The following is a 26,662-nucleotide window of genomic DNA, read 5'->3' as shown; positions in this document are numbered from 1 at the left end:
GGGACACGGGTTCGAGCCCTGGTCTGGGAAGATCCCACATGCCGCAGAGCGACTAGGCCCGTGAGCCACAATTGCTGAGCCTGCGCGTCTGGAGCCTGTGCTCCGCAACAAGAGAGGCCACGATAGTGAGAGGCCCGCGCACCACGATGAAGAGTGGCCCCTGCTTGCCGCAACTAGAGAAAGCCCTCGCACAGAAACGAAGACCCAACACAGCCATTAATAAATAAATAAATAAATAAATAAATAAAATTAAAAAAAAAAAAGTTGTGAAGGTAAAAGTTGAGAAACTCTTCAGGAAAGTAGAATACACAGACAAAGAGATGGAAAATGCAAGTGAAAAGATAGGAAACAGAATCAACAGCACATATCCAACAGGAATATTAACAAGAGAAAACAGAGACAAATAGTGGAGGAAATTATCAAGAGAATTTTTCATACTGAAAGGCTAGGTCTTCAGACTGAAAATACAGAATGCTTAGGAAACTGAATCTCATAGAGTACTTAGCAAAATGAATGGAAAGAGAACCGCCAAAGGTCCATCATTCTCCCTGCCCGAAATGCCCTTGCTCCCCAACTCCACCTACCAACGCCTTGCTCATCCTTTCAGATGAGGTCAAATGCTGCCTCCTTCAGGAAGTCCTCTTTGATTCCCCCACCACTTCTCCAACATGGTCTCACTCTTCCAAGCCCTAAAGACCCTAATATCTCTCTCAAGCTCCTTATTCTGCCATAGTTCTTTGGGCACCAGATTATAAGATCCTTGAGGACAAGGATTCATCATTCTTCATTCCTCTTTGTGTTTCTTACAATGTCCAGCTTGGTGTCTTTCATATCACGAGCAGGTAAACAAGAGCGATCATAAATTAAAACAAAAAAAAAAACCTCCTGAACTCTTAAATTCTTCTTAAAGTAAACGCATCCTGCTTAACTAAGGAGGAGAAAAATAAAGCCTTACCTTCAAGTTGCTGCATTGTTCTTTGAATATTACTTGCAAATTTCTGGATGTTCATTAAAAATTCATCCCGTATTAATTGAATGCTGTGATATTCTATTGCTTCCCCGGGCATGCTAGGTAGGTCTATGTCGTACTCAAAAGAGTCCAAGACTTCTCCAGATGTGAATCCCAGGCTCGCATCCTTGTGCTGACTGAAGGACAAGGCTGGCAAGAAAACCTGAAAAGCCAAGATTAAGAATCAAATCATTTGTACCATTTTTTTAGATTCCACATATAAGCGACATCATATGGTATTTGTCTTTCTCTGTCTGACTTACTTCACTCAGTATGACAATTCCTCGGTCCATCCATGTTGCTGCAAATGGCATTATTTCGTTCTTTTTTATGGCTGAGTACAAATGAACTTATTTACAAAACAGAAATAGAGTCACCGATGTAGAAAACAAACTTATGGTTACCAGGGGAGAAAGCAGAGGGAGGAGGGATAAATTGGGAGATTGGGATTGACATATACACACTACTCTATATAAAATAGATAATAAGGACCTACTGTATAGCACAGGGAACTCTTCTCAATACTCTGTAATGACCTATATGAGAAAAGAATCTAAAAGAGTGGATACATGTATATGTATAACCGAGTCACTTTGCTGTACAGCAGACTAATGCAACACTGTACTATACTCTAATAAAAATGTTAAAAAAAAAGAAGCAAATCACACGCCATGTCCAATAATTCATGCACTCAAGTTGCCTCTGGCTTTGAATACGCTATAATAGAAAGTAACAATACAGTGACATGGTGAACTACTCCAGCCCAGAGCACAGATCTAAAGAAAGAGAAATTATATTTGACTGAGAATGGCCCAAGGGTAAGGAGTTTGAACCAAGCCTGAGGTGACTACCCAGAAGATAATACTGTATTTCTTTGGCTGCCGCCAGCCACAGGGCAGCTGAGTTAGAAACTACGGCACAGGGAAGCGAGAACTGGGTGTTAACCCATCAGCTAAGCTCCAAGTTTGTGTGAAGGTTAAAATAAAGAAGACACTGAGCACACGGTCTTTGGGAAGTTGAGTTGACAGAAGCATGAATTTATGAAATCACTTGAATACAATTACATAACTTACCCCCACATAGAAAGTGATGTACAAATGCCCACAGGTTGGTTGGCTTCTTTGTTTGTTTGGTGGGTTGGTTGATTGGGTTGGGTTTTGATTTTTAGTTTTGCCCATTTTTCTTAAAATTTGATACGTCTTTTAAGACTCTTTTAATCTACATGTACTTGCAATTTATTGAAGAACCCAGAATGTTTTGAGTTTCCCAGCCTGGATTTTGCTGACTGCACTCTCATGGTGGAACTCTACAAGCTCCTCTTGTCTTTTCCTGCAAATTGGCAGCTGGGTCCAGAGACTGGCTCAGAATCCCTTTGCCAAGACTATTGGTGTTTCTTCTATCAGGAGACAAATAATGTTTGGTTTTTCTCTCTTTTGGGGGGGCTTGTTTTTTTGGTTTTGGGGGGTTTTTTGGCCACCCAATGAGGCATGCAGGATCTTAGTTCCCCAACCAGGGATCGAACCTGTGCCCCCTGCAGTGGAAGTGCAGAGTCCTAACCACTGGACCACCAAGGAAGTCCTCTCTCTTTCTTTTTTTCTTTTTTTTTGATTTTAGCATCCACTGATGTTCAATACCTAGATCCTTCAACACACTGACAGCTGCACTACTGAAATAGTCTCATTCTAAACTTTCTTTTTTTAATAGCTGAAATGCTTTTATAAAGAGACACTTATCTATTTGATTATCCAGTTCATATAGACAAGGCAGAATAAATGGTTAGAGCCTTCCCTTTACTTGCCCAATTTTAAAAATAATAAATTGGCCCCCTATCATCCTGCCCCCTAGTTTCCCTCTCATCTCATTCTCCTCCTTCTATATTCTCTCCCTTGGTTGTTTCATCCAGTCCCTTGGCTTGACACCATGTCAGTGGCTCCCGTTTTGCAAAGGATCTCTCTGGTTGGCATGTGGAGAATATAGTGTAGGGGCAAAAGTAGAAGCTGGGAAATCTATCAGAAGCCAACTGCAATAGTCCCAGCAAAAGACAACATTGAGGTCTTCCTTGTCACCCTATCCAAAATTTCAAAAGCCCTACTTTTACCACCTGCCAACATTTCCTAACCTCCTTCCCAGGTTCATCTTTCTCCTGAACTCCTGTCACTATCTAACATACTGTATATTTTCTCATTGATCTTGTTTAACGTAAATCTTCCTGACTAGGATGTAAGGTCTGTGAGGCACAGACCTTGACTATGTTGATTACTGCTATAGAATACAGTAAATGCTCAATAAATATTTCTGGAAGAACCCCTTGAGTTCTCCCCTGAGCTCCAGACTTATACATCCTGCTTCACACCTCAACTTGGATGTCTAGGAGGCATCTCAAGCTTAACATGTGCAAAATAGAGTTCTGGGTTTTTTCTCCAGATCCCTCCACCCCACCCCCCCATCTCAGTAATGACTCCAAAATCTCCCTGCTTGTTCAAACCCAAATCCTAGGAATCATTCTGGATGCTCTTTTCCTAAACCTCCATATCCAAGTCATCAGCGAGTCCTGTTGGCTCCATGTCCAACACATTCTTGATGCTGTCTGCTTCCCGCTCCCTCCCCTGATTGAACTCTGGAGCCTAAACAACCATCATCCACCACTTGGACGTTTCCATGGCCTGCTTTTAGGTCTACTGGTCCCATACGCTCTTGCCCCTGCATATGTTGTTCACACAACGGCCAGAAGAAAAATGCAAACCAGATCATTTTATTCCCATGCTTCAAACCTACCTTCCTTTCCAAACTTCCCTCACTACTCTCCAGCTGCACTGGTCATCCTTCTGTGTCTTGAGCAAGCTAAGTCTGCTCCTGTCTCAGGACCTTTGCATGTGCTGTTTTCTCTGCCCAGGATGCTCTTCCTGCAGATCCTCACATGTCTGATGCCTTCACCTCATTCCCCCCTCAATTCAATGCCACTTCCTCAGAGGGGTCTTTCCTGACCACCTCAGTCCCACCCTATTACATATCCCTAATAACTTATCATTAGTGAATAAGGCTGCTTATGGGCTATTTTATTGGTTGTCTATAAAGAAAGCTCCGATGTCACCTCCCCAGCAAGGTCGTCCCTTACCACCACCCCCTGCACACACACACACACACACACACGCATGCACACACGCATGGACAGGTCATTTCTATCACATTACTAGGGTTTATTTTCCTAATGCCACCTGTCACTACCTGATATTTTCCAGTTTATGTGTTGGTGTTTGGTGTCTTTCCCCCAGTATAAGCTCCCATAGCACAGGGCTGTCATCTGGCCTGCTCACTGCTCCACTGTCCCCAGGGCCCATGACAGCACCTGGAATCTAAGAGCTGCTGACCACCTCTTCGTGGAATCAGTGAATTAGATGGCCTTACTCTTAAACAGTGCTGAGATCCTTTTTTCCGTCCGTACTTACCTGACATATAATATCCTTCAGGAGACCAAGCACGTGTGAATTTATAATTCCATACTCCAGTGTTTTGGGCATAATTTCCAGAGCTTCCTTCATGTCTGTCGCCTCAGAGATGGTCTCTAAACAGGAACAGATTTGGGGAATGAAATGAGGAGGGAAGTGGACACAGCTAACATTTCCCAGTGTACGGGAACCAGCTGCTCCTCCGCAAGTAACTACAAAGGAACGTTCCAGGCACAGGTCAGGATATGCGCTCACTGAGAAACAAATACACGCTGAGGGTCGTGCTGTGGTTCAGAGGTTCACACAAGCAGCACCCAAGAGCCACACACATGAGCTGATCTAGTTGGATCGTCTACAGCTGAACAAGGATAGAAACACTGTGGATTTTCTAGAAACGTTTCTTGGGTTCCTTGCTTGCTCTGTCTCCCCACTCCCAGCCATGCCTCCCCAATTCATCACCAAAGTACCTTTCAAGTCATGGGCTTTTGGGGGGGGGGGGTTTGTTGTTTTTTTCTTCATTGTTTGGCCACACTGCACAGCTTGCAGAATCTTAGTTCCCCGACCAGGGATCAAACCCGGGCCCCGGCAGTGAGAGCGCCGAGTCCTAACCACTGGACCACCAGGGAATTCCCAAGTCATGGGGTTTTAAAAGACAAGTTTGGGAACAGCCTACCTCTCGGCCAGGTTTTCTTTGATGTGCATTCACTCCCTCCCCATGTCCCCACCACCCCCTTGATCAAAAATTCAGTCAGCACCAATCAGCTCGGCAGACACTTTAAAGGTCCCTTGGACCCTTCTCTCAATGTAACTGGGAAACACAGCAAACATATCAACTGCAATTATTTCACAAGCTTCAGTCTACATGCCTTTCCCTGCATCTGTGTAGACGCGCACTATTCTTTGCCTAATAGGTTTCTTTCTATCAGATGCTTCTTTCCTGAAATAAATTTACTTAAAGGGAAACTATGTAAAAACTAAGTATGAAAAAAGAAAGAAAGCTTGACATCAGTGAAGATAACTGTAAAAAAAAATATGATGAGAGTAAACAGTAATAAAGTCGGGGTAAATGCCGTTCCCACCCTGCCCAAAGCTGATTATTGTTGTTACAGTAAGTCCCCTACATACGAACCTTCAGGTGGAGAACTTTCAAAGGTGCGAACGTGCATCTGGTTCCAGCAAGGAACCAGACCCTGAGCCATCAACGTCAGGCGTGAGTGCAATTGTAGCTTGCCCTCCATCTCCCACTGCTGACGATCCTTCAGCTCTGCCATCTCCCACCCCCCTCCCTCCTCCAGTCAGTAACTCTTCCTGCCTGTTCACTCGATGCCAGCCCCTGCATGCCAGCTGTTGTACTGTACTACTGTACTTTTGAAGGGACTGTACTGTAAGGTTAAAACTGCTTTCCTTATTTTTTGTGTTTGTTTATGTATTATTTGTGTGAAAAGTATTATAAACCTAATACAGTGCAGTACTATATAGCCAATTGTGTTAGTTGGGTACCTAGGCTAACTTTGTTGGACTTAACAAAACAACCGGACTTACGAACGCGCTCTCAGAACAGAACTCATTCGTATGTAGGGGACTTACTGTATTGGGTTGTGATTACTGTTAAAAGGGAAGCATTGGGCTTCCCTGGTGGCGCACTGGTTAAGAATCCTCCTGCCAATGCAGGAGACACGGATTCAATCCCTGGTCCAGGAAGATCCCACATGCCGCGGAGCAACTAAGCCCCTGTGCCACAACTACTAAACCCCGTGCGCCTAGAGCCCATGCTCCGCAACAAGAGAAGCCACCGCAATGAGAAGCCCGCGCACCGCAACGAAGAGTAGCCCCCGCTCACCGCAACTAGAGAAAGCCCACGCGCAGCAACAATGACCCAGTGCAGCCAAAAATAAATAAATAAATAAAGTTTAAAAAGGGAAGCACTGAGCTGAGATTGGCCCCTCCCCGGACAAGAACTGTAATGGCAGTAGATGTTTAATGCTGAGCCTCTATCTATCATCTTTCTTCTTATTCCCACTCACTTGGGAGGAACGAATTACAGAAGCTCAGAGCTTAGCGGTGAGGTCGGGATCCAAAGGGCCATCATAGTTCAAAAAATGAAAAGAAAAGCAACAGAATGTTTGTTCTAGAATTTAGGGTATGCTATGCACAGGTTGGGAGGTAGAGGCAACGGCAGAAGAAATGGGGGAAGCGCAGGCAGAGAGAGCGGAGAGTCAGCCTGGATGGAATATGGCAAGAGGAAGAGCAAGGGGTCAGAAGAGACCAGAGAACAATCACTTGGGCAGTGCAGTGGGAATGCACAGCGGGAACATCCAGCCAAGAAGTTACCCTGCAGGATGAACTTGGCTTCTGAGTGGCACCTCCGTCTAAAAAAAAAAAAAATCACACAGCCGGGACTTCTCCGGAGGTCCAGTGGTTAAGACTGCGCTTGCAATGCAGGGGGTGCACATTCGATCCCTGGTCGGGGAGTTAAGATCCCACCTGCCACGAGGCACGGCCAAAACATTTTAAAAAATGAAATAAAATAAAATCACACAGTAACGTGGAGAAAGCCCACCAAAACTCGTCTTATAACTCAGGGTGACGTCATTTTGAATCTCCCTCTAATTGTTATAAATAGAACTAAGATGATATCAATGCAGTCAATTCTCATTATTTGCAGTAGTTATGTTCTATGAAGTCACCACGAACACAGAATTAGTGGATGCTGAGCCATTGTTCCTACAGGAAATACGGGTCTAGGTTCCTGTGAACCTCTGTTCACAACATTTTCATCAACCATCAATGTAAGCAGACCTCGGAGATACTGTGGTTTCGATTCCAGATCACAATAAAGCGCATATCGCAATAAAGCGAGTCACACGGATTTTTTGGTTTCCCAGTGCAAAAGTATGTTTACACTATGCTGTAGTCTATTAACTGTGCAATAGCATTATGTCTAAAAAAAACAATGTATACACCTTAATTTAAAAATACTTTATTGCTGGGAATTCCCTGGAGGTCCAGTGGTGAGGGCTCCTCGCTTCCACTGCAGGGGTCACAGGTTTGATCCCTGGTCGGGGAACTACAATGCCACATGCCGTGTGGCACGGCCAAAAAATGAAAAAAAAAAACTTTATTGCTAAAAAATGCTAACCATCATCTGAGCTTTCAGGGCATCCTAGGAGTAACTTCAAAGAGCACCGATCCCAGATCACCATCACGAATATAATAAATAATGAAAAAGTTTGAAATATTGAGAGAATCACCAAAATGTGACACAGAGACATAAAGTGAGCAAATACTGTTGGAAAAATGGCCCTGATAGACTTGCTCCACACAGGGTTGCCACCCACCTTCAGTTTGTAAAAAAAAAAAAAAAAAAAAAAAATGCAGTATCAGCGAAGCACAATAAAATGAGGTCTGACTGTATATAACCTTCTTTATGTGTGATTCCGTTTAAAGACACCTTATTTAACACTACTGTTGATTCACTAACATCGAACTCGTGGCCAACAGCACCATCACTCACGTCTGAACGAAGCTTACGTAACACACGAGTCTCCTCTGCCAGGCACGTCACAGCCTTCCTGTTCTCTGAGGGCTAGCCAGCGCTTCAGCACCTTCCTTGGGGACATTTTTTTTTTTTTAATTTATTTATTTTATTTTTGGTTGCGTTGGGTCCTTGTTGCTTTGCGTGGGCTTTCTCTAGTTGCGGCAGGCGGGGGCCACTCCCCGTCGCAGTGCGCGGGCCTCTCATTGCGGTGCTTCTCTTGTTGAGGAGCACAGGCTCCAGGCGCATGGGCTTCAGTAGTTGTGACACGTGGGCTCAGTAGTTGTGGCTCACGGGCCCACTTGCTCCGCGGCATGTGGGATCCCCCCCGGACCAGGGCTCGAACCCGCGTTCCCTGCACTGGCAGGCGGACTCTCAACCACTGCGCCACCAGGGAAGCCCTGCCTTGGGGACATTTTAAACAGCGAAATCACCCAAAAACCCCACAAAAATTAGAAAACTGTGGTACTAAACAGAGCACGATAAAGACACTTGTTTATAGCATTCAATGAAATAAGGCGGTGCACGGCCTTGCCCGACCTCAGCTGGGTCCGTGAGTGTTGGGTGACTCAAATTTTCCCCACTCTGTATGCGTCCTTAAATGACCATGAAAGCATCGAAATACTGATTGGGAGTTACAAAAATTTTGAGTGAGTCGTTGAATTTGCAAATATGGAATCCGTGAATAATGAGGATTGACAGTACTGATAAAAAAGCCATCGGACTTCCCTGGTGGCGCAGTGGTTAAGAATCCGCCTGCCAATGCAGGGGACACGGGTTCGAGCCCTGGTCCGGGAAGATCCCACATGCCGCGGAGCAACTAAGCCCGTGCGCCACAACTACTGAGCCTGCGCTCTAGAGCCTGCGAGCCACAACTACTGAAGCCCGTGTGCCACAACTACTGAAGCCCATGCACCTAGAGCCCGTGCTCTGCAACAAGAGAAGCCACCGCAGTGAGAAGCCCACGCACCCCAACGAGGAGTAGCCCCTGCTCGCCACAACTAGAGAAAGCACGCGCGTAGCAAGAAAGACCCAACACAGCCAAAAATAAATTAATTAATTAATTTTTTTAAAAAAAGCTATCTTCTCAAGGACATGTAAAAATTAAAAATGAGTCTCAGACATATACACACGCACGTGCATGCACACCCACACTCACACACGCTCATGCTGGAAAGGTACCTTTTGTATTTCTGAGAAAATATACCACATTCTGGTTCAGAAACTCCTCAGGAACAGGAGTACGAAGCACATGGAGATATGTCTTTTCCACGATTTGCTTAACAGTTTTCTGAAACACGGGGAACAAAAAAGTCACGTGGAGATACAACCGTGCATCCAAATCACCTAATATTCACATACACCTGAGCTCTCCACTCCACGCACTGCTGAACTCATTTCCCAGCAGACCACACACATGAGCTGAAATTCACCCAGACGCTGAACTCTAAGGCTGACTCTTTCACCAACTGGCCACCGCAGCTACACTTGAATAAAGTGACCTGGGAAATGTCCAGATCGAGCTTTTCTGGGCCACAAATTGCAACAAACCTGTTCTGAATTCGGGTATTCTGTGGGGAGGCATATTCACAGAGCAGCTGAACCTAATTTCATTTAGCACAGCTCAGGCCAAATGTTGACATCCTAACTTTAGGCTCCCTCCCTGGGATTTGTGCAGTAAATGGTTAACTCAGCAGGCCTGGGTTGTCCAAACCCTGCACATTCCAAAGGTTCTCAAGACTAGCCCAGAACCGGCTCCTGGGTGATGACCTCTAAGCTTTTGGAACATCCTGGCTGATCTGAGCAGCTCTGTATACCTGGGGCCTTGGGTTATGCTGCAGAGTTTACACTAACAACATGATTTATGCTGAATGCCCATTTTTGTTTGCCTGGGGCCCTGGGTCACCCCGCATCAGTTTGGCCTCTGGGGCGGCCGGGGGGGCGCTGCAGACTAACTGTAGGCACTTCACACCTACGTGGTTGACCCCCAGTAAAAACCCTGGACACCAAGGCTTGGGTGAGCCCCCCGATTGGCACAATGTCCTACATGTTGTCACACATGGCTCCTGTGAGAATGAATGCTGTCCTTGAAGCCCCACTTGCAAAGGACAACTTGTGCCTATTTTCTCCTGGACTCTGCCCTGTGTGCCTTGTTCTCTGGTGATACTAATCTGCATCCTTTCACTGAAATAAACTATAACCATGAGTATAAAAGCTTTCCTGGGTCCTGTGAGTCATTGTGGCAAATCATTCAATCCGAGGGTGATCTCGGGGACCCCCAAACACAGGATTCTATCATCTCCACTCCAATACAATACGTTCCTTGTATGAGCTGTGTCGGTTACCCAGACTCATCCGAGGGCGTGAAATTCCCATTACCCCACCCAAGAGGAGAAAGAGCCATGCATACTTTGACATGGGGGTTCTCTACCCTCTCTTGGTCCATTTCTTCATCCTCTAGGCCGGTGGAAGGCTGAAGTATGGAATACGTTCTCAGCTGCAAATTCTTAGCTGCAAAACATGATTCAATGCATGAGATGAAATACTTGGAAAATGAGTTTTCCTACCGTCAAGACCAGACCTGCATCTTGGACAACAGCATATTTCATTCAATCGGCACGTAATCAAAAAGCTGAACGTACATTTTTTACAAACGAATCCTACTGAAGCCTTGACTTACATTATAATTAGGAGAGTTGTGCTGCAGTTTTGATGGGTCCTCAGTCAGAAATTTAACATGTGCGTGTGTGTGCGAGTTCCAGCTACAGGGTCCAATGAGCGACTTCTCTGAGATTTTTACTTAAAAGGCGGGGGGTTTATCCTTAGGATGAGACTTATAGTTAACATGTCAGCATCTACTCCTTCTTCACTATAAAACTTGAAACTGATGGGGGACAGAAAGAAAAGTAATCTAAATAAAATGAACGTATGTATGCCTTGCAAGTCTACGGTTATCGACGTGGACCTGGAAACCTCACAGTTGCCAGTCACAGCCCTGAGAGCTTCTGACGAAGCCTGCAGAGAAGGGAGAGCTTTCCCAAACTGTTTGGCTCTTCCTTCGAAAGGCACTGGACAAAGTCAGTGCGACTCTGGAATCAAATCAACGTGTGGGGTCAGAATCCTCTCTGCAATGGGTTTTCTCATCCATAAACTGGGACAATAACATCTACTGGGTCAGACTCGGGAGGATTCGATTATAGGTTGGCTGAGTGTCGGGCACGCTGGCTGGCAGAGGAAACAGTCTACGGCCAGGAGAAGCAGCATTATTACAGCAAGAGCAACAGCCTGGACTCAAAAACACACGGATGAGTGTACTCAATGCCACCGAGCTGTATGCTTAGAAATGGTTAAAATGGCATTTCATGTTACATATGTTCTACCACGATAAAAAGAAAAGAGAAAAGAAAAAAATACACTTGGAAGGAACGTTAATTTGCTGTGTCAGAGAAGAGTTTCCTGACCCTTTTCTCAAGCAGACTCCTCTCTCCCAAGTCTTTCCTGATCACGGATTTATTGGTGCCGAAGCAGGAAGCCATCAGTAAACATGGCTGTGGCCCTCATGACCACCGTCTGCCTTATCAAAATCCAACCTAGACAAGTCTCAGTAAGAACGGATGGTCTGTATTTCTAAACGTGTAGTCCTCTCTCTCCCCTCCCCCAATCTTTACTAGGGAGGGGATTATGTCGTGGTTAAAAATAAATTCTTCTGAAAAAACTAAGATGACTATAGGAAACACTGCACATCGCCCCAATCCTTTTTCCCCTCTGGTTTTCAAATACTCAGGATCTTGGTAAAGTGCAGTGTCTAACCCACAGCTTCTGCTGCTGTAAGTGAAGGTGAGTTACGGGAGAAAGGGGGCTGTTTAGCTCCGGTGGCGACGTGATGGTCCGGAGGAGGGTTTCCATCTCAGCACTTCCGGCACTTGGGGCTGGATCGTTCTGTGTCATAAGGGCCAGACCTGAGCGTCGTAGGACGTTTGGCAGCATCCCTGGCCTCAACCCATGAGATGCCAGGAGCCCCTGCCCTCTAGTTGTGACAACCAAAAATGTCCCCAGACATCACCAAATGCCCCTGGGGGCCAAAATCTCCGCTGGTTGAGAACACAGCCCAGAGAACAGGGCCAACGCGTGTAGCCACGGCTGCTTCATCACTACAGGAAAGTAACTCAAAGCCTTCAGGGGACCGAGCGCCACGGCCCAGCCGGGAGTGTCACAGCAACCTCTCTAACGTAGACATTTCAATTCCTTAGCAGCAAAAGCCTCGACTCGGGCCTCAGATTCGCCCAGAGAAATGGCATCTGTACCTGGCACAGTGGAAGCCTTCTCTACACAGCCCACGCCATGCGCTCTTGGCTGAGCTGTCGGAGACACTGCCGTGCAAGCCTGGGTGTTTCTATGTTATGTGCTGTTCTGCGTGGAAGGGTGCCACCTCCCCGCCCTGAATTCGTGTCCACCCAGAACCTCGGAATGTGACCGTATTTGGAAGCAGTGTCTCTGCAGATATAATTAGTTAAGATGAGGTCTGATAAAAGAAACGTTCACATATTGAGATACAGAGAAGTCGTTCTGGCTTCTACGTGAGTTCACTTGGATTTGATGCTAACTTAAATAGCTTGTATGTGGCCTATCAAACAGACATTGTACGTCTGCTTTAATTATTAAAGAAAAGGGCACACTGACCAGAAGTAAAGAATGTCCATGTTGAAAGTAAAGATTATAGAGTTACAGATGTAGAAAATAAACGTATGGTTACCGGGGGGGGAGGGTAAGGGAGGGAGGGATAAATTGGGAGATTGGGATTGACACATACACACTACTATATATACAACAGATAACTCAAAAGGACCTACTGTATAGCACAGGGAACTCTACTCAATACTCTGTAATGGCCTATAGGGGAAAAGAATCTAAAAAAGAGTGGATATATGTGTTTGTATAACAGATTCACTTTGCTGTACAGCAGAAACTAACACAACATTGTAAATCAATTATACCCCAATGAAAAAAATTTTTTAATAAATAAAAAATAAAGATTAAATGCCTCCCTTCCTGGGACGCCAGCGCTGGTCCTCCTTTGATAATACAACTCCCTTCCCAGGTGCCAAGGCCTTGCTGTATGTGCTGTACATGTACGTGCTGGTCTGTTGGTTTTTTTGTTTGTTTGTTTGTTTTTTGAAACCTTGAAGAAATGTATCCCCGACTTGTTTAACGTTCTTTGTTCTGACAAGATATAAAACTGTGCTGAAAACCCTGCTTCCCCAGAGCAGCTTCTCAGAGTAACCTGGGAAGCCGGCCCCAGGCTATAGTCCTCAGTTTGGCTCGAATAAAAATCTTTTCTATTCTTATTATTGATTGTTTATTATTTTCGTCAACAGGTCATAGGGGAGAGGGTAGTCCCTGAATCCAATGACTGGTGTTGCTATGAGAGAAAGGAGGTGATTCACACACACGCACACACACACATACACACACACGTATACACACAAACACACATACACACAAATACACACAATCACACACATACACGCACACACACACGCATACACACATACACTATATATAAAAACACATACACCCACACATATACACACACATGTATACACACAAACATACACAGACAAATACACACATTCACACATACACACATATACACACAAATACACAAATACACACATTAACACACATACACACACGCGCGTGCACACATACACACACTTACACACATATGCACACACACAGGGCAGACAGCCATGTGACGACAGAGGCATAGATTGGAGGGACGTGTCTACAAGCCAAGGAACATCAAGGAAGCCTACAGCCACCAGAAGCTGGGAGAGGCCAGGAAGGATCCTCCCCCAGGGCCTGCCCACACCTTGATTTTGAACTTGTAGCCTCCGGCACTGCCTCCTTCAAGGCAGTGCTGTTGTTCTAAGCCACCCAGTCTGTGGTCCTTGGTTATGGCAGCCCCAGGTAGTTAATAATGAACCTATGCACACCCAGCACTTTCTCCTTGTACTTCTTACCAAGTCGCAGCTTCACAAAAGTAAAAAGCAGAAACTGATTCTCATCTGGGCACGCGGACCCCTCCCTCCGGATGCATGCCCCCCAGTGCCGCTCACCCCCAATTCCAGACCTGATGCTCTATCCGCCGACTGGGTCTCTTCTTCCTCTTCTTCCTCCTCAGACGGGCTAGGAATCTCGGCGTCTTTATAGCCACATAAAGCAAAAGAAAAAAAAAAAACGTAATTGTTCCACTGCTCTCCCTGGCACTGAGGGTTGGTCCGTGGCCCCGGGAGAGTCATGCCTATTACAGTTGGCTGGAGGAAGTCATCGAGAAGACAGGACCGCTGCCTGAGCCGCGAGCTGACCCCGGGCAATCGGAGGCCCCTTGCCCCTGCCCTGTCCTGGGGGTGTCCACCCTGCCCACCATGCCCACCGTGAGAGCCGTCTCAAGAATGCACCTGGAGAGATCAGGTGTGGCTGAGACCGCCAGACAGTGTGGGTGCCTGAACCCCGGGAAGGCCTCTCTATAAACTCTTAGATGCCGGCGGGCGGGCAGTGATCTCGGCCAGCCACGCCCAAGACCGCCACCTACTGATCCGGAGTGGCTGCCTCTTTCTCAGGTCTCCCCTTGCCCTCCGTGTATGGGGGTGGTTTGCGAACCAACACACAGTCCCACAGAAACATCCCAGTTACTGGAAACAGCCTTAAGGGACATGAAAGAAAGATTTGTGCAAATTCTCCAGGGAGATGAAGGACACAGGATGATCACACAGTTACAAGCACCCCAAAGAAATATAAATGACCATCATGCATAAAAAAAGAGGCTCAACTCCACTAATTATGATACAAATGTACATGAGAACGAGGAAGTGCATCCACCTTTCATCTATGGGGTTGGCAAAAATTTTAACGATAATACCCAATGTTGGCAAAAATTTTAACGATAATACCCAATGTTGGCAAGGATGTTGGCAAACGGACACCTCATCACTGTTGCCAGGTGTGGACCGGGAGGGCCATTCTAGAGAGGTTTGGCAGGACCCATCCAAGCTGTAAATGCACACACCCGCCTAACCCACGGTTCCACTTTTAGAAATCTCTCCCACGAAATACCGAAAGCGTACAAAGGTAGACGCACATTGTGACGTTGTGTGTAAAATAAAATACTGCAGAAAGATAAATGTCCATTCATTAGGGAATGGATAAATAAAATATGGTACATCTATAAAGTTACATAAATCTATAGGTACTGACATGAAAAATTCCACAAGATATCTTTGAGGGAGGACCAGTCACAACATACTATATAAAGAGTGATCTTATTTATGATTTCAGGAACTCTCTATATATCTACATATTATCATTATATACATACCATTATCTGGAAAGATATAAATGATGATAGATAGATAGATAGATAGATAGATAGACAGACAGACAGACAGACAGATAGATTGATCTGGGAAAAGATCTGGCAGGATATAAACCAAACTACCACTAGTGGTTACTTATAGGAATGGGAGCAGGGCTGAGGGAAGAGTGAAGGATTACTTTTTCACTTTTTATTTTCTGTGTTTCTAAATTCTATGTTATGTGAATTTTTAAGAGAACATCTTCCAGTAATACTTACTGGAAGTATTAATTACTTAATACTGTGTAATTTTTAAATTGCTGTGTAATTTTGCAATTTCTAAAAATTACTGTGTAAAAATGTAAGCAAGTTATTAAGTGATATGGACAGGATGATTCCATTTTGTTATTTCAAGAAACAACACATGCTTAGCTATTAGAACAGCATCTTGGACTAGCTGCTGCTGGTCTAGACACCCCTCTTTCCTCAAGACCACCCTGCCAGCATCTGTCTCCATTCAAATAATTTTTAACCAGGAGCAGAGAGAAGTCTTGACCAGAGGAGAGGCAGAAATAGAGAGAAAAGAGGGATGAAGGGACATGCATTGACCCCACTCCAAGTCCTCTGGACAAACCAGAGACCCCATAAAGGATCCAATAAAACTGTCCAAGGGACTTTGTGAGTCTTCAGGCTTAATAAGCAGAGGGTGAGTGACAACTTGAAACCCAGAGCTGGGGAGGAGGTCCCGTCTCCCCACCTCTGTCCAGAACCCAACCCCCAACACTCAACACCATTCTAGTGCCCCCAGGAGCAGTAGCTTTGAGTTTCTGGAGACAGCATCCTCAGCAGGGAATACATTGCCATTCTCAAGATGTGATGACAGTGAGAAGACCCAGAAAAGGAGGGGAAGAACGTTGGGGTGGGCTGAGGGGTGGGTTAGAGACAGACCAGAAACAGACATAGCGCTCGGAGGATTTCCAAGGACGCTTTGGAGGTTAATTAAGCAGGGGGACCCTCGGAAGTGAGACTAAAATCTCCTTCCACATAGAACGGGGGCATCGTGCCAGGAGACACTGGGCTGAACATGTGGTAGTATACACAGCACAGAAAACAGCCACGAACTATTAACAGAAGCCCTCAGAGGTCACAAGAAGTCCAAGTCGCATTCATTTCTTAGGGTCTTGGTATACATATGTTTTTAAGTATACAAAATCAGGGTTACTGAAATATGGTACATGTAAAATAGTCAATCCTGTTAGTGTATCTTTGTATCCAGAATTTCACTTGGTGATCATGAGAGTCTAAATTCAAGGTCCTATTATAATGTAACATCCAGGTCCAAAGGTCTGCCGGGGAAGGGAGGGGGGGATAGAGTTAGATTCCAAATGTTACGAGGGTCATCTCTCTGGGTGTCATTTGCAATTTGTTATTGTTTATTTATGGGCTTGGATTTTTCTACAGTGAATATGTGTATTATTTTGTGCAAAGAATGTACATTTAAAATAAATAAATGTGCCTACGACCTTTTAAGAAAAAAAAGTTCTGCCTGGCTCTGCCATCCCACCCTGTGAAAGGTCCTGTAGGGGATCCAGAAGTCTCGTGAAGATGTGACACTAGCACAGGAGGCTGACATTGATGGGACACATCACACAAACCCGGTCTGTGACAGCTGCACTGATACTGGTGCTCCTACTGGGAGAGAACTTGTGTGTCTCTCAGTCTCCTTTCTGAGTGTCCCCTGCACTCTGTCCTGTCTCCCCCTCCGCCCCCCCAGGCCGACTCTGTGTCCCTGGGCTGGACCAGCCACCTCCACAGAAGGTTCTGGGCAACAGTCACTGTCATTATTTTTATTTAAAATGCTAAATTGTTCAACAAAAACATCAAAAAAATTTTTAAAACCTTGTTTTGGTGTTACTTTACAATAGCACGTCGGGAGCCTGGGAAAATAGGAAGGGGCATGCTTCTCCACCTCTGGGAGACCCTGTCACCATCTGAGAGAGTGAGGATGAACTGACCCTCTCAGCCCCTGGGCCACTTCTCTATCCGTCTATGACACGTCATTGGACAGCGACACATATTCTTCTGAGTCTTTACTACGTGACCTGTGTGGGTGAGCTAGTTAACCCTCTCTGTGCCACAGCTTGCTCATCTGTAAAATGGGGTAACAATACACCCACGTCATGGGATTAATAGCTGATATACGCGTTTGGAACTGTACCTGGCACAGAGTAAGCGCTAAATGAGTGTTTGCTGTGATTATTCATTCAAGGTCCGACTTTCCAAGTGGGCTTGTCCAGTTCACCCAGTGGCTGGACTGTGCCTGCACACGGTGGGCGACAATACGCATTTGCGGACGGCACGGGAGGCCAAGAGCGGGGTGGGCGGGGGTCTGCAGTCCCCGCGGTGGTGAAGCGGTAACGGGGCAGGAGGGGGCGCGGTGGGAGGGCGGCCGCGGGGCTCACCGATCTCCATCTCCACTTCCTCGGGCACCACCTTGCGGTAGAAGAAGAGAGTCGAGGCGCCCTCCTCGTCGCTGGTCTGGTTGAGGAAGTGCAGGATGAGGTCCTCGACCTCGCCGTCGTTGCGGTTCAGCAACTCCTCGAAGAGCTGGGGGTCTGTGATGCCGAAGGCGGTGTACACTCGGTCGCGCATCCACAGCACCCGCAGGTCGTCCATGGCGCCGCAGAGCCGGCAGCAACCGCAGCACCGGGCGCAGGGAGCGGAGCGCCGGGCGGGCGTCTGTGGCAACGGCGCCCCTAGCAACGGGCGCCCCGGCAACGGCCGCAGCGGGCGCGGGGACCCACGGTCTCCGGGCGCCCCTGCACCCGGGTCCCGCGCTCACAGAGACGCGAAGCGGGACCCGGGAGGGTGGCGCGGAGCGCCTGGGGAGGGGCCGCGGCGCCCCAGCCTGCGCGCGGAGGGGGGGCTGGGCCTCTTCCCCCGGATGGGCGCCCCCTTCCTCCTGGGAGGACCGAGATGAGCTGGACGGCCGCACGCAAGCCCCTGGGACGGAAAGACGTGTAGGAAGGCAGCCGACTGCAGACCTGGAGGTGCGCCAGGAGCCTTGTAAGTGCTGCATGCGCAAGGCCTCCTGTGATTCTCACCGCCACCGCGTCTGGGACTGTCCTGCCCGCTTTGTCGATAAGGAAACAGTGGCAAGATACGTGACAGACAAGGTCACGGTACCTCGGAGGTGGTAGAGGCAAAGTTGGACGCGAGACAAAATGACTATAGTCTGAGCCCTCGGGTCGTTACGGATCAAAGGGCGTCAGAAGAGAAAATACACAGCGAAGATTCCCAAGAAGGCGCAAGCTCCTTCTGGTGTACCAGGATCAGGGAAGGGGGAGCCCCAAGAAGGGACACTGGCTACAGAGTAGGAGAAGCCGAGCTCTTCAGCTTTGTAGCCAATCCAAAGCCTAATAAAGCAAAACACCCACGTTTCAAAAATAGAGACATATTTATTTTTCATTAGTAAAGGGAAGTTCAATACTGATAGGAAGATGCAAATTTGTCCCTTCATACATCTGTGGATCTTTAACTTGTTCAGTCGTTTTCCCTCATTGAGCCCCTAGACTGGGCTGATCCTAAGAACCTAGCCTTCTTATTGGATTTTCCCATCAAGGAACAGGTGGAATGTTCTAAGTATTCCTTAAAATTCTAAACCAAAGTTCAGCATCATTGGCCTGGCTGTTGGAAAATTACTACTCCGAACTGTCTTATTTTCATCATCTTGAATTAAGATTTCTTAATAACCTTGCTGAAGATATACCAGATGGCATGCAAGCAAACCTGGCTTGAAATTTTTAATAAAGTTGTTTTTAAATGCAGACTGCAGAACAGTTGAAGTTATTTTTACTTCTGTTTTCCAAAATGAATCAGGCCCTGAAGTGTCTGAATTTTTAATTCGTAAACATAAGAGTTACCTATCCTATAGTCTACGCCTTATTAAACTGCTGCAGAATGAAAATTCAGATCAGAATGTTGTTATAAAATACGCATTCCAGAAATGAGGACAGAGTGGCATTCAGTGAAGGGTGAGTCTCCTCAAAGTCCTAGCCACAATAAACTGCCAGCCCACAGGCTCAGCGTGACCCCCATCAAACCCCCTTTGCACTCCTTAACTCAGCACAATCACATCACCATCAGGACCTTCTTCACCCTTGCAGGGCGAAATCAAACTCTATTTTCCTGAAGAAATCCCTTGGATTTTTATGTTAGGATGAACACCTGCATGAAAACTGGAAGACGTGGCAGTCGTGACTTTTCGTGTTAGGAAAATAAACAGATGAACTTAGCATCATCCAGACAACTGACCATTTTTCCTCTGCATGCCTGCTATCAAGGGAATGAAGTGATGTCTTAAGAACTGTATACATAATAGTTCTACCAAACAGCTTAACAAACAAAACAGAGCAACTGCTCTGGTAACATGACACTGGAACCAGTAGCTTTATATTAAGAAAGAAAATTTACCTTGGTGCCTAAAAGACACCATCAAACTGTAACTTTAGAGAGTTCTTTCGCAAAAATTAGGACTAACAATCCGTCTTTTATACCATTACGTTCTACAGAACTACTACATAGGTTTCAGCTGAAAAGAGACTCTTCACCCTCTGTTCTATGCCCTGATAGAGGCGTTCACTGGAATTAAAAAGTGGCCCCCGTGACAACTGCCAATGGGGACAGAAAAGAATTCTAGCAGATCCTGTACGTCTCTTGTTTACTAGTCAGTTAACTAGTCAGTTTACTTGTCAGTTAAAATGGTGGGTTTCCTAAGGATGAATTAGTTACCATCTTGGAGTAAAATAATAAAAATAAGAACTTGTGAGGGACACATTTGAAACCTGGAAGGCATTATTCAGATTTCGTATTCACCCAAAAGAAGCGTCCAAGTGCCTTTCTGAGGAAACTTAACGTTGACAGCAGTAGCATTTTTAAGAGTTTCATCAGCATCGTTTTATGTTTGATATTATGAGGGACAGCATCTCATATGAGAGGAGTAGCATGGAATCTTTACTACAATTTAAAAGGTTTAATGTCAGAGTCACAGTTATGTCATGATGTTCAATTCATGCCTCTCAGCAAATAGGCCTTGAAATTACCTGAAAAGATACGCTTAAATTCAGGGCTACCATGATCTTAGCTTGTAATGAAAACCCTAAACTCTCTATCACCAGCCAAGGTGAAGGAGACAAGAGGGCCTCTTCATGTGAGTTACTCAAAATGTTAAGAAAGCGAAAATACTGCAGGTTTCTTTTTGAAAATAATTATCTAAAATCAATTACAGTAAAATATGAAAAACGAACATAATTTACAAGAATACAGGACAGATCAAAATGTTCAACAGGACTGACTCAAATGTCAAGTGAAAAGATGAATTTAATCTGAAGATTATACGTTAATGGCTTAGTAAGAATTGGTTTTCAACTGATCTAAATAGTTTTTAAAAGTTTAACTCTAAATGCCTTTATTAGACATTTATTTCGAATTAGTCTGAAAGTGAATCATTATAATTATACTGTTCTCAAGGATAGTTGCAACCTCTTCATGGTAAAATATCTTAATTTATATTTTATTATAAAAATATACAAAATACTACTTTTTACCTTTCCTTCACTCAGTATAAACCCCTTTTGGTTCAGGAACATCAGCCAAGCTGGTCACTAAGTTCGAATCATATCCATATTACATCTTCTATAGTCACACTGGATTTTAAGGCTCAGTACACAGTTTATCTTCCCAAACATACAATTATCATAATTGGTTTTATGTAAGGATAACAGGATAAGAGTCTTTAAAAAAATATACAAGTGGGATAACCATTTGTTGTATGTTATTTTATCCCATTTTCTCCAATTATTAAAACAAGACAAAATCGTAGAAACAATTCTACTTGTAATTCTAGATAGTATACGATAAAAAAAGTTTGCATACTTTTAACCAAGCAAAATAAATGTGAATCTTTTGATTAACCATCATTAAATTTTTTTAAAAACTACTTAACTTCAGCTGTTGGAAAATATTATCTGACAACTTCAGGTGACAGAATAACTCTAGTTTTTTTTTAAATAAGTTGAAAAGGAATCAAGTATTTAAGACCATTTTCAATTAGCCATTCAAAACTGGCGTCTCTCCCCCAAGCCTATATTTTTAAAAATAACTTTAACATAACTTTTGGCATTAACTTATATTTGCTCATCATAAAAACTGAAAGAAATTTCTATATCTGAAATTGAGAAACTTTACAAAATATTTAACATACGAGGAAGAGGTATATCTTACAGAATCATTTGGCTATCTCATAAGGCAGTTAATGAAGATGGAATTTTTCCTATCGTCAATTTAACATAAGGAAATTCTACAACATGATAATTCTCCTTAAATCTGAAAGCTTGTTGGATACAGCAATATGATCATGCCATGTCGTCGCTAAACTTCGAAGAAAGTAATCTGAGTGAGAAAGGAACAAATTTGGTGCCTGCACCAACGTAGAATTTGTTCTGAAATTCTACCCTAAAAAAACAAAACAAAACAAAACAAAACAAAAAACCATGTATTAATGAAAGATTCTGAATAACACTTGCTACATTTCTTAAAACAACATTTATAAGTTAAAAAAAAAAAAAGTTCCTGTGCTTCTGAAGTTGCTTCATTCCATACATGCTCTTGGCACAAATACTTTTACTTAGATAAAATACACACACACACCGGCCCTTTGTTGCCTTTCTCATGAAGAAAACGCTGACACCTCACGTCACCTCCCACCCCATGGACATACACATGAGTATTAGGAACCTCTCCCTCCTCAGTAACTGGATACACAGACAAGTAATCTGATATACACTGTAAAACATTAAGAAATATGGTTTACAATAAGATAAAGCAACCTGTCAGACCCAAAGTGAATCGAAAGTGTGAAATACACAAAATTATTCAGCAAGCGTAAACTTGCTTTTATGTGTCGGCGACAAAAGCTCAGAAACAAAATACAATTTTAACTCAGGGGATCGGAATACAGATCCCAATCCCGGGAAGGGAAGAGCTAGCTTAAATAATATATGTATACATACACATATCACTGGAACTGTTACACGTATATGTAATGTATTGGGGGAGGAGGGTGTTAGATTTTTTTTAAGTTAACAGTTCCAAAGCTAAATTCCAAACTCACCAGTGGAGGCGGATGGCGTGAAGAAATGCAGAAAGCCCTTCCATGATCAAAAGGATGAAAATTGTCAAAACTGCAAAGAGAGCGATGACCGGGAGCAGGAGCAGGACCCCGTAGGTCGTGTCTACTCGGAGGCCGACTCGCATCAGCATGGCCCACAGCACGTCAGACAACTCTGCAAGGCAAGCATTTTGCAGAGTTAACTTCTGTTCACCTTCAGTGAGTCACTTCGATTAGCTACTTAGACTGGGTTTCCTTCTGAAACAATTTTGAATTGTTATCCCTAAAATAAATACACACCCATATAAGACAGATGTAATCGGCTTCCCACGTAAAAGTTAACCGGCAACTTGATCATCTCAAACACGGAGGAAGACTTGACATTCCAGAGAAATCAGAGGCCTGCCTGCCTGCCAATGAGAGATCCTGACCCAAATAGGGGTCCGGCTGGCTCTGTCCCAACGCAGCACTGGGCCAGGCAGCGGGAAGCTGGGCGTCAGTCCTGACTCGGCTACTAACTGACCGGGTGGGTGACCCTGCACCAGCACCAACCCTCCCTGGGCTTCAGTCTCCTCCTCTGTAATGTGAGGATGATGGACCCCCTCCAGCCAGCAAGTTCTAGACTTGAGGCTATGCTTATAAAAATATCAATGTAACAACAACAACAAAACCCTCTATCATCTGGTAGTTTTCCCAAGCACAGTCTTTGCACAGTAATGCAGGAGCAGAACAATGACCGTCCAACGCATCCTTAATGGTCAATGGGAAAAATTACAGTTGTTCTGGGACCTTTCAAAATTTTTGTCAAAACATTAAAAACTCTCTTACTGTTGGTTATAAATGCACAGAGAAATGAAAAAAATGAGTAAATCTATTCTTAAAACATTAGAAACATTGAGCCTTAACTTGCTGGGGGGTTTTGGTAAGAAGAACTTGTCAGGGTGGCTTGAACAGCCTTCTTCTCACGCCACTTGGGCTTGCTGGGCACCTTGACACGGAGTGAGCATCTTCTCTAATACCTGCCACGCTGTCCTACTCTTTCCTGAGTTTGGAGCAGCTTCTAACACAGTATGCTTTGCACCTTCAATGTCCTGAAATACCTCCTAGAGTTCCTGTGGCATCACTTCTGGGACATCTGCATCTTCTTTCTGTACATCACCAAGTTCCTCTGGCTGCAGATTTCGCCTCTCGAACAGCACCAGTGTCACCACTCCCATGTCAGCTCTTCCTCCTAAACTCCAGCTACATTCCGTCTGCATTTCACTTCCAGCGTATCACTGTTTGTTCCTCTGCTGCCCTTTTTCGTCTTTGTTGGCCAATTCCCTCGGTTCAGTGGTTCGTTTTTAAATGCCATGTGGGTTTACCACTGGCCCACAAGGAGCCAACACCACCATGTGCTTTGCTGTCTGTGCATGAACTAAGCAGCAGATGCACAGGGACCGATCACAACAGACTCTGAAAGGAGTGATGTGGCTGGTCGCCGATCGTGATGTGCGTCTGTGTTGTTTACGTAGTGACTTGTGGGCTGAAGGGCCAGCAGTGAAGCCTGCGCTTTGTACCCATACACACAGTTTTTACTGTAGTAACTGAAATTTCAACCATGTTCTTGGGGACTGCTGAGACTTAACTAAACGCAGGTAACTGAAATCCATGCATCAAAACTATTAATCAGCATTGTTTTAGGACTTGCTTGACATAACCAGACATTCACACTTGGTAAGGCGGCGCTGAATACAGTAACAGTAATAACAAAAACAATAATGGTCAGAGCAGAGGGAACGACATGCCTCTGGCCAGACGTTCCCAGGCCTTCTCGGTCCTTGAAGCCCCTCGTGTGTCCCAGTAATTTTTTTCACAGCACCCTGAGGCCAAAAGAAATACCCAGGAGACCAGTGCAGTAAGTAGTCAAGTCCAAACAACTTAACAGTCCCTGTTCACACAGGATCCGAAAAATAGTGCCCTTTCCATCAAAATTTTTCAGTGTCCCATGGCGCCCCCATGAGTTCACCGAGGCGCTGCGGGGTGTCTCGACACAGAGTTTGGGAGCTACAGGTCTAAGCAAAACTTACGTGCGTGAGCCAAACTGAGCGCCCAGAGCCTCAGGTACGAAGCGGTGTTGGAGATGCATCCCAGACAGTACTCGATGGAATGAATTACTTGCGTCATTAGTATTTCTCCAAAATTAAACTGAGAGAGATGACACAACATGTGTTAGACTCCACCCGTGACACGCTCACTTCCACAAGCTACAAGTCTGCTCCACTTTCAGGGTTACAGTGAAAGGACTGGCCTCTGGAATACAGGTGAGGATGTGCTGGCGTGTGAGGAACAGGCAATCACGAGATCTGAGCGCTGCTCACAACTCCGCCACGAACCAGCTCCCCGACCCACAGAGCTCCCGCCCCCTCGTCCCCGGGCCGCGGTCCTGCACGTAAGGCGAGGGTGGCTGGACCAGAACTGTGATGGCACAATGCCCACGGCCCTCAGGCAGCCCAATGAGGTTCTTGAGGTACTCTTAGTAATTAAAAAACATGTAATGAGAGACAGACATCTACCAACCACAAGATTAGGAGACTGTGAACCTGTGTGTGTGTTTAATAGATAAGAGCATCTAATACAAGTCTGACAAGGGGAAATTATAAAAGAGTCCCTGGGCTTCCCCGGTGGCACAGTGGTTAAGAATCCGCCTGCCAATGCAGGAGACACGGGTTCGATCCCTGGCCCAGGAAGATCCCACATGCCGTGGAGCAACTAAGCCCATGTGCCACAACTACTGAGCCTGCGCTCTAGAGCCCGTGAGCCACAATTACTGAGCCCATGTGCCACAACTACTGAAGCCCACGCGCCTAGAGCCTGTGCTCCACAACAAGAGAAGCCACTGCAGTGAGAAACCCATGCACCACAACGAAGAGTAGCCCCCGCTCACCGCAACTAGAGAAAGCCCGCGCACAGTGAAGACACAACGCAACCAAAAATAAAATGAATAAAAATAAAATAAATAAATTTATAAAAAAAAAAAAAAAAAAAAGAGTCCCTGATAGTGAAAAGGCTGTGAAACACTGGGCAAGATGGCTCCCACATTCTTTCCAGCTCCGCTTTTTGTTTTTTTATGATCTTAAAAACTTATTAATTGTCCCAAATTAAAACACTAAATTACATAATAATTACAAAAGGTTGACTGTAAGAAATTCTGTTTAGTCCTCATCGGACAGCCAAAAAAGTTTCCAAGAAAATAAAGCAGACCAGAGTAACAGACGTGCTCTGTTCCGTCTGCCAGGACTGTGCTTCCCTTCTTTGGGAGGAAGTGCTTCTTCTGCCATCTAACCCTGTATCACACAGTTGTTATGGGCTGAATTGTGTTCCCCCCAAAATTTGTCTGTTGAAGCCCTAATCCCCAGTGTGACTGTGTTTGGATATGGGGCCTTTAAGGAGGTAAGTAAGGTTAAATGAAGTCATAAGGGTGGGGCCTGACCCAATAGGACTGGTGTCCTTATAAGAAGAGGAAGAGACACCAGAGAGGCACACACAGTGAAAAGGCCATGTGGGGACACAGCGAGAAAGCGGCCGTCCATAAGCTTGGGAGAGAGGCCCCAGGAGAAACCAACCCGGCCAACATCTTGACCTTGGACTTCCAGCCTCCAGAACCGTGGGAAATACATTTCTGTAGCTGAAGCCCCCGAGTCTGTGGTCGTGGCAGCCAATGCAGACTACTGCAGCAGTCACTGGTCTAGGGATGGCGAGTGACCCCAGCCAGGCCAATCACAGCACTTCCCTGGGATTTTTCCTCATGGTAACAAGCAGGGAAGTGCGCTTTTCTCTGACTGAAGAAAATAAGCCCAGTGTTCACTGTGGCCACGGTTCCAACACCAAGGGGCCAACTGGCTTCAGAATATGAAGCAAACTTGCGAAGAAAAACCAACTCAGACTTGCTGGGATTGGAAATCCGAAGCCCCACCCTCCTGAGGCCCACTCTGCCCCACCCTGACGTGGGCCAGCAGATTCCCCTTGAAGCCAGTGTGAACAGGGTCTCTTTCTTACAACTATGGGCAATTTCTAATGAAGACGAGAGTCTTCTCAAAGCAATGTTCATGGCACCTTAAGTCACTCAGCATCACAACTTGTAATGTTAACACTATAAATCCCACTGTAA

The 26,662-nt window shown here is 45.3% G+C and overlaps 2 protein-coding genes and 1 non-coding gene across 8 annotated transcripts in view; all 3 read right to left on the bottom strand.

The window, feature by feature from the left end:
* The window catches only part of DNAH10 (dynein axonemal heavy chain 10), a 152,442-nt gene extending 131,875 nt beyond the window's left edge, over window positions 1–20,567 (bottom strand). For 4 of the 6 annotated variants that reach the window (XR_009005127.1, XM_007189638.2, XM_057527371.1 and 1 more), the window contains exons 1-6: window positions 17,807–20,567; window positions 14,124–14,195; window positions 10,401–10,501; window positions 9,173–9,281; window positions 4,456–4,571; window positions 956–1,172 (exon numbers count right to left, since the gene is read on the bottom strand). Coding sequence is in view for 5 of the 6 variants with exons in the window: in XM_007189638.2 (XP_007189700.2) it covers window positions 956–1,172; window positions 4,456–4,571; window positions 9,173–9,281; window positions 10,401–10,501; window positions 14,124–14,195; window positions 17,807–18,020 (829 nt within the window). In the remaining variant the exon portion in view is untranslated. Of the gene's footprint in view, window positions 1–955; window positions 1,173–4,455; window positions 4,572–9,172; window positions 9,282–10,400; window positions 10,502–14,109; window positions 14,196–14,451; window positions 14,471–17,806 lie in introns of those variants that run through there. The other 2 variants (XM_057527374.1, XM_057527372.1) reach the window with 2 other exon arrangements.
* On the bottom strand, window positions 2,511–2,583 carry TRNAG-UCC (transfer RNA glycine (anticodon UCC)). The gene has a single exon. It is a non-coding gene; the product is annotated as a tRNA-Gly (tRNA).
* Window positions 20,568–20,705: 138 nt separating the features above from the next.
* ATP6V0A2 (ATPase H+ transporting V0 subunit a2) overlaps window positions 20,706–26,662 on the bottom strand; it is a 37,424-nt gene continuing 31,467 nt past the window's right edge. The window contains exons 18-20 of the mRNA XM_007189636.2: window positions 24,582–24,699; window positions 22,516–22,687; window positions 20,706–21,857 (exon numbers count right to left, since the gene is read on the bottom strand). Coding sequence (XP_007189698.2) covers window positions 21,758–21,857; window positions 22,516–22,687; window positions 24,582–24,699 — 390 coding nt within the window. The 3' untranslated portion in view covers window positions 20,706–21,757. The remainder of the gene's footprint in view (window positions 21,858–22,515; window positions 22,688–24,581; window positions 24,700–26,662) is intronic.

Source organism: Balaenoptera acutorostrata, chromosome 13 (genome assembly GCF_949987535.1).
Source record: "Balaenoptera acutorostrata chromosome 13, mBalAcu1.1, whole genome shotgun sequence".
NCBI classification, from domain to species: Eukaryota; Metazoa; Chordata; class Mammalia; order Artiodactyla; family Balaenopteridae; genus Balaenoptera; species Balaenoptera acutorostrata.
This window is presented reverse-complemented; position numbering and strand designations above follow the sequence as displayed.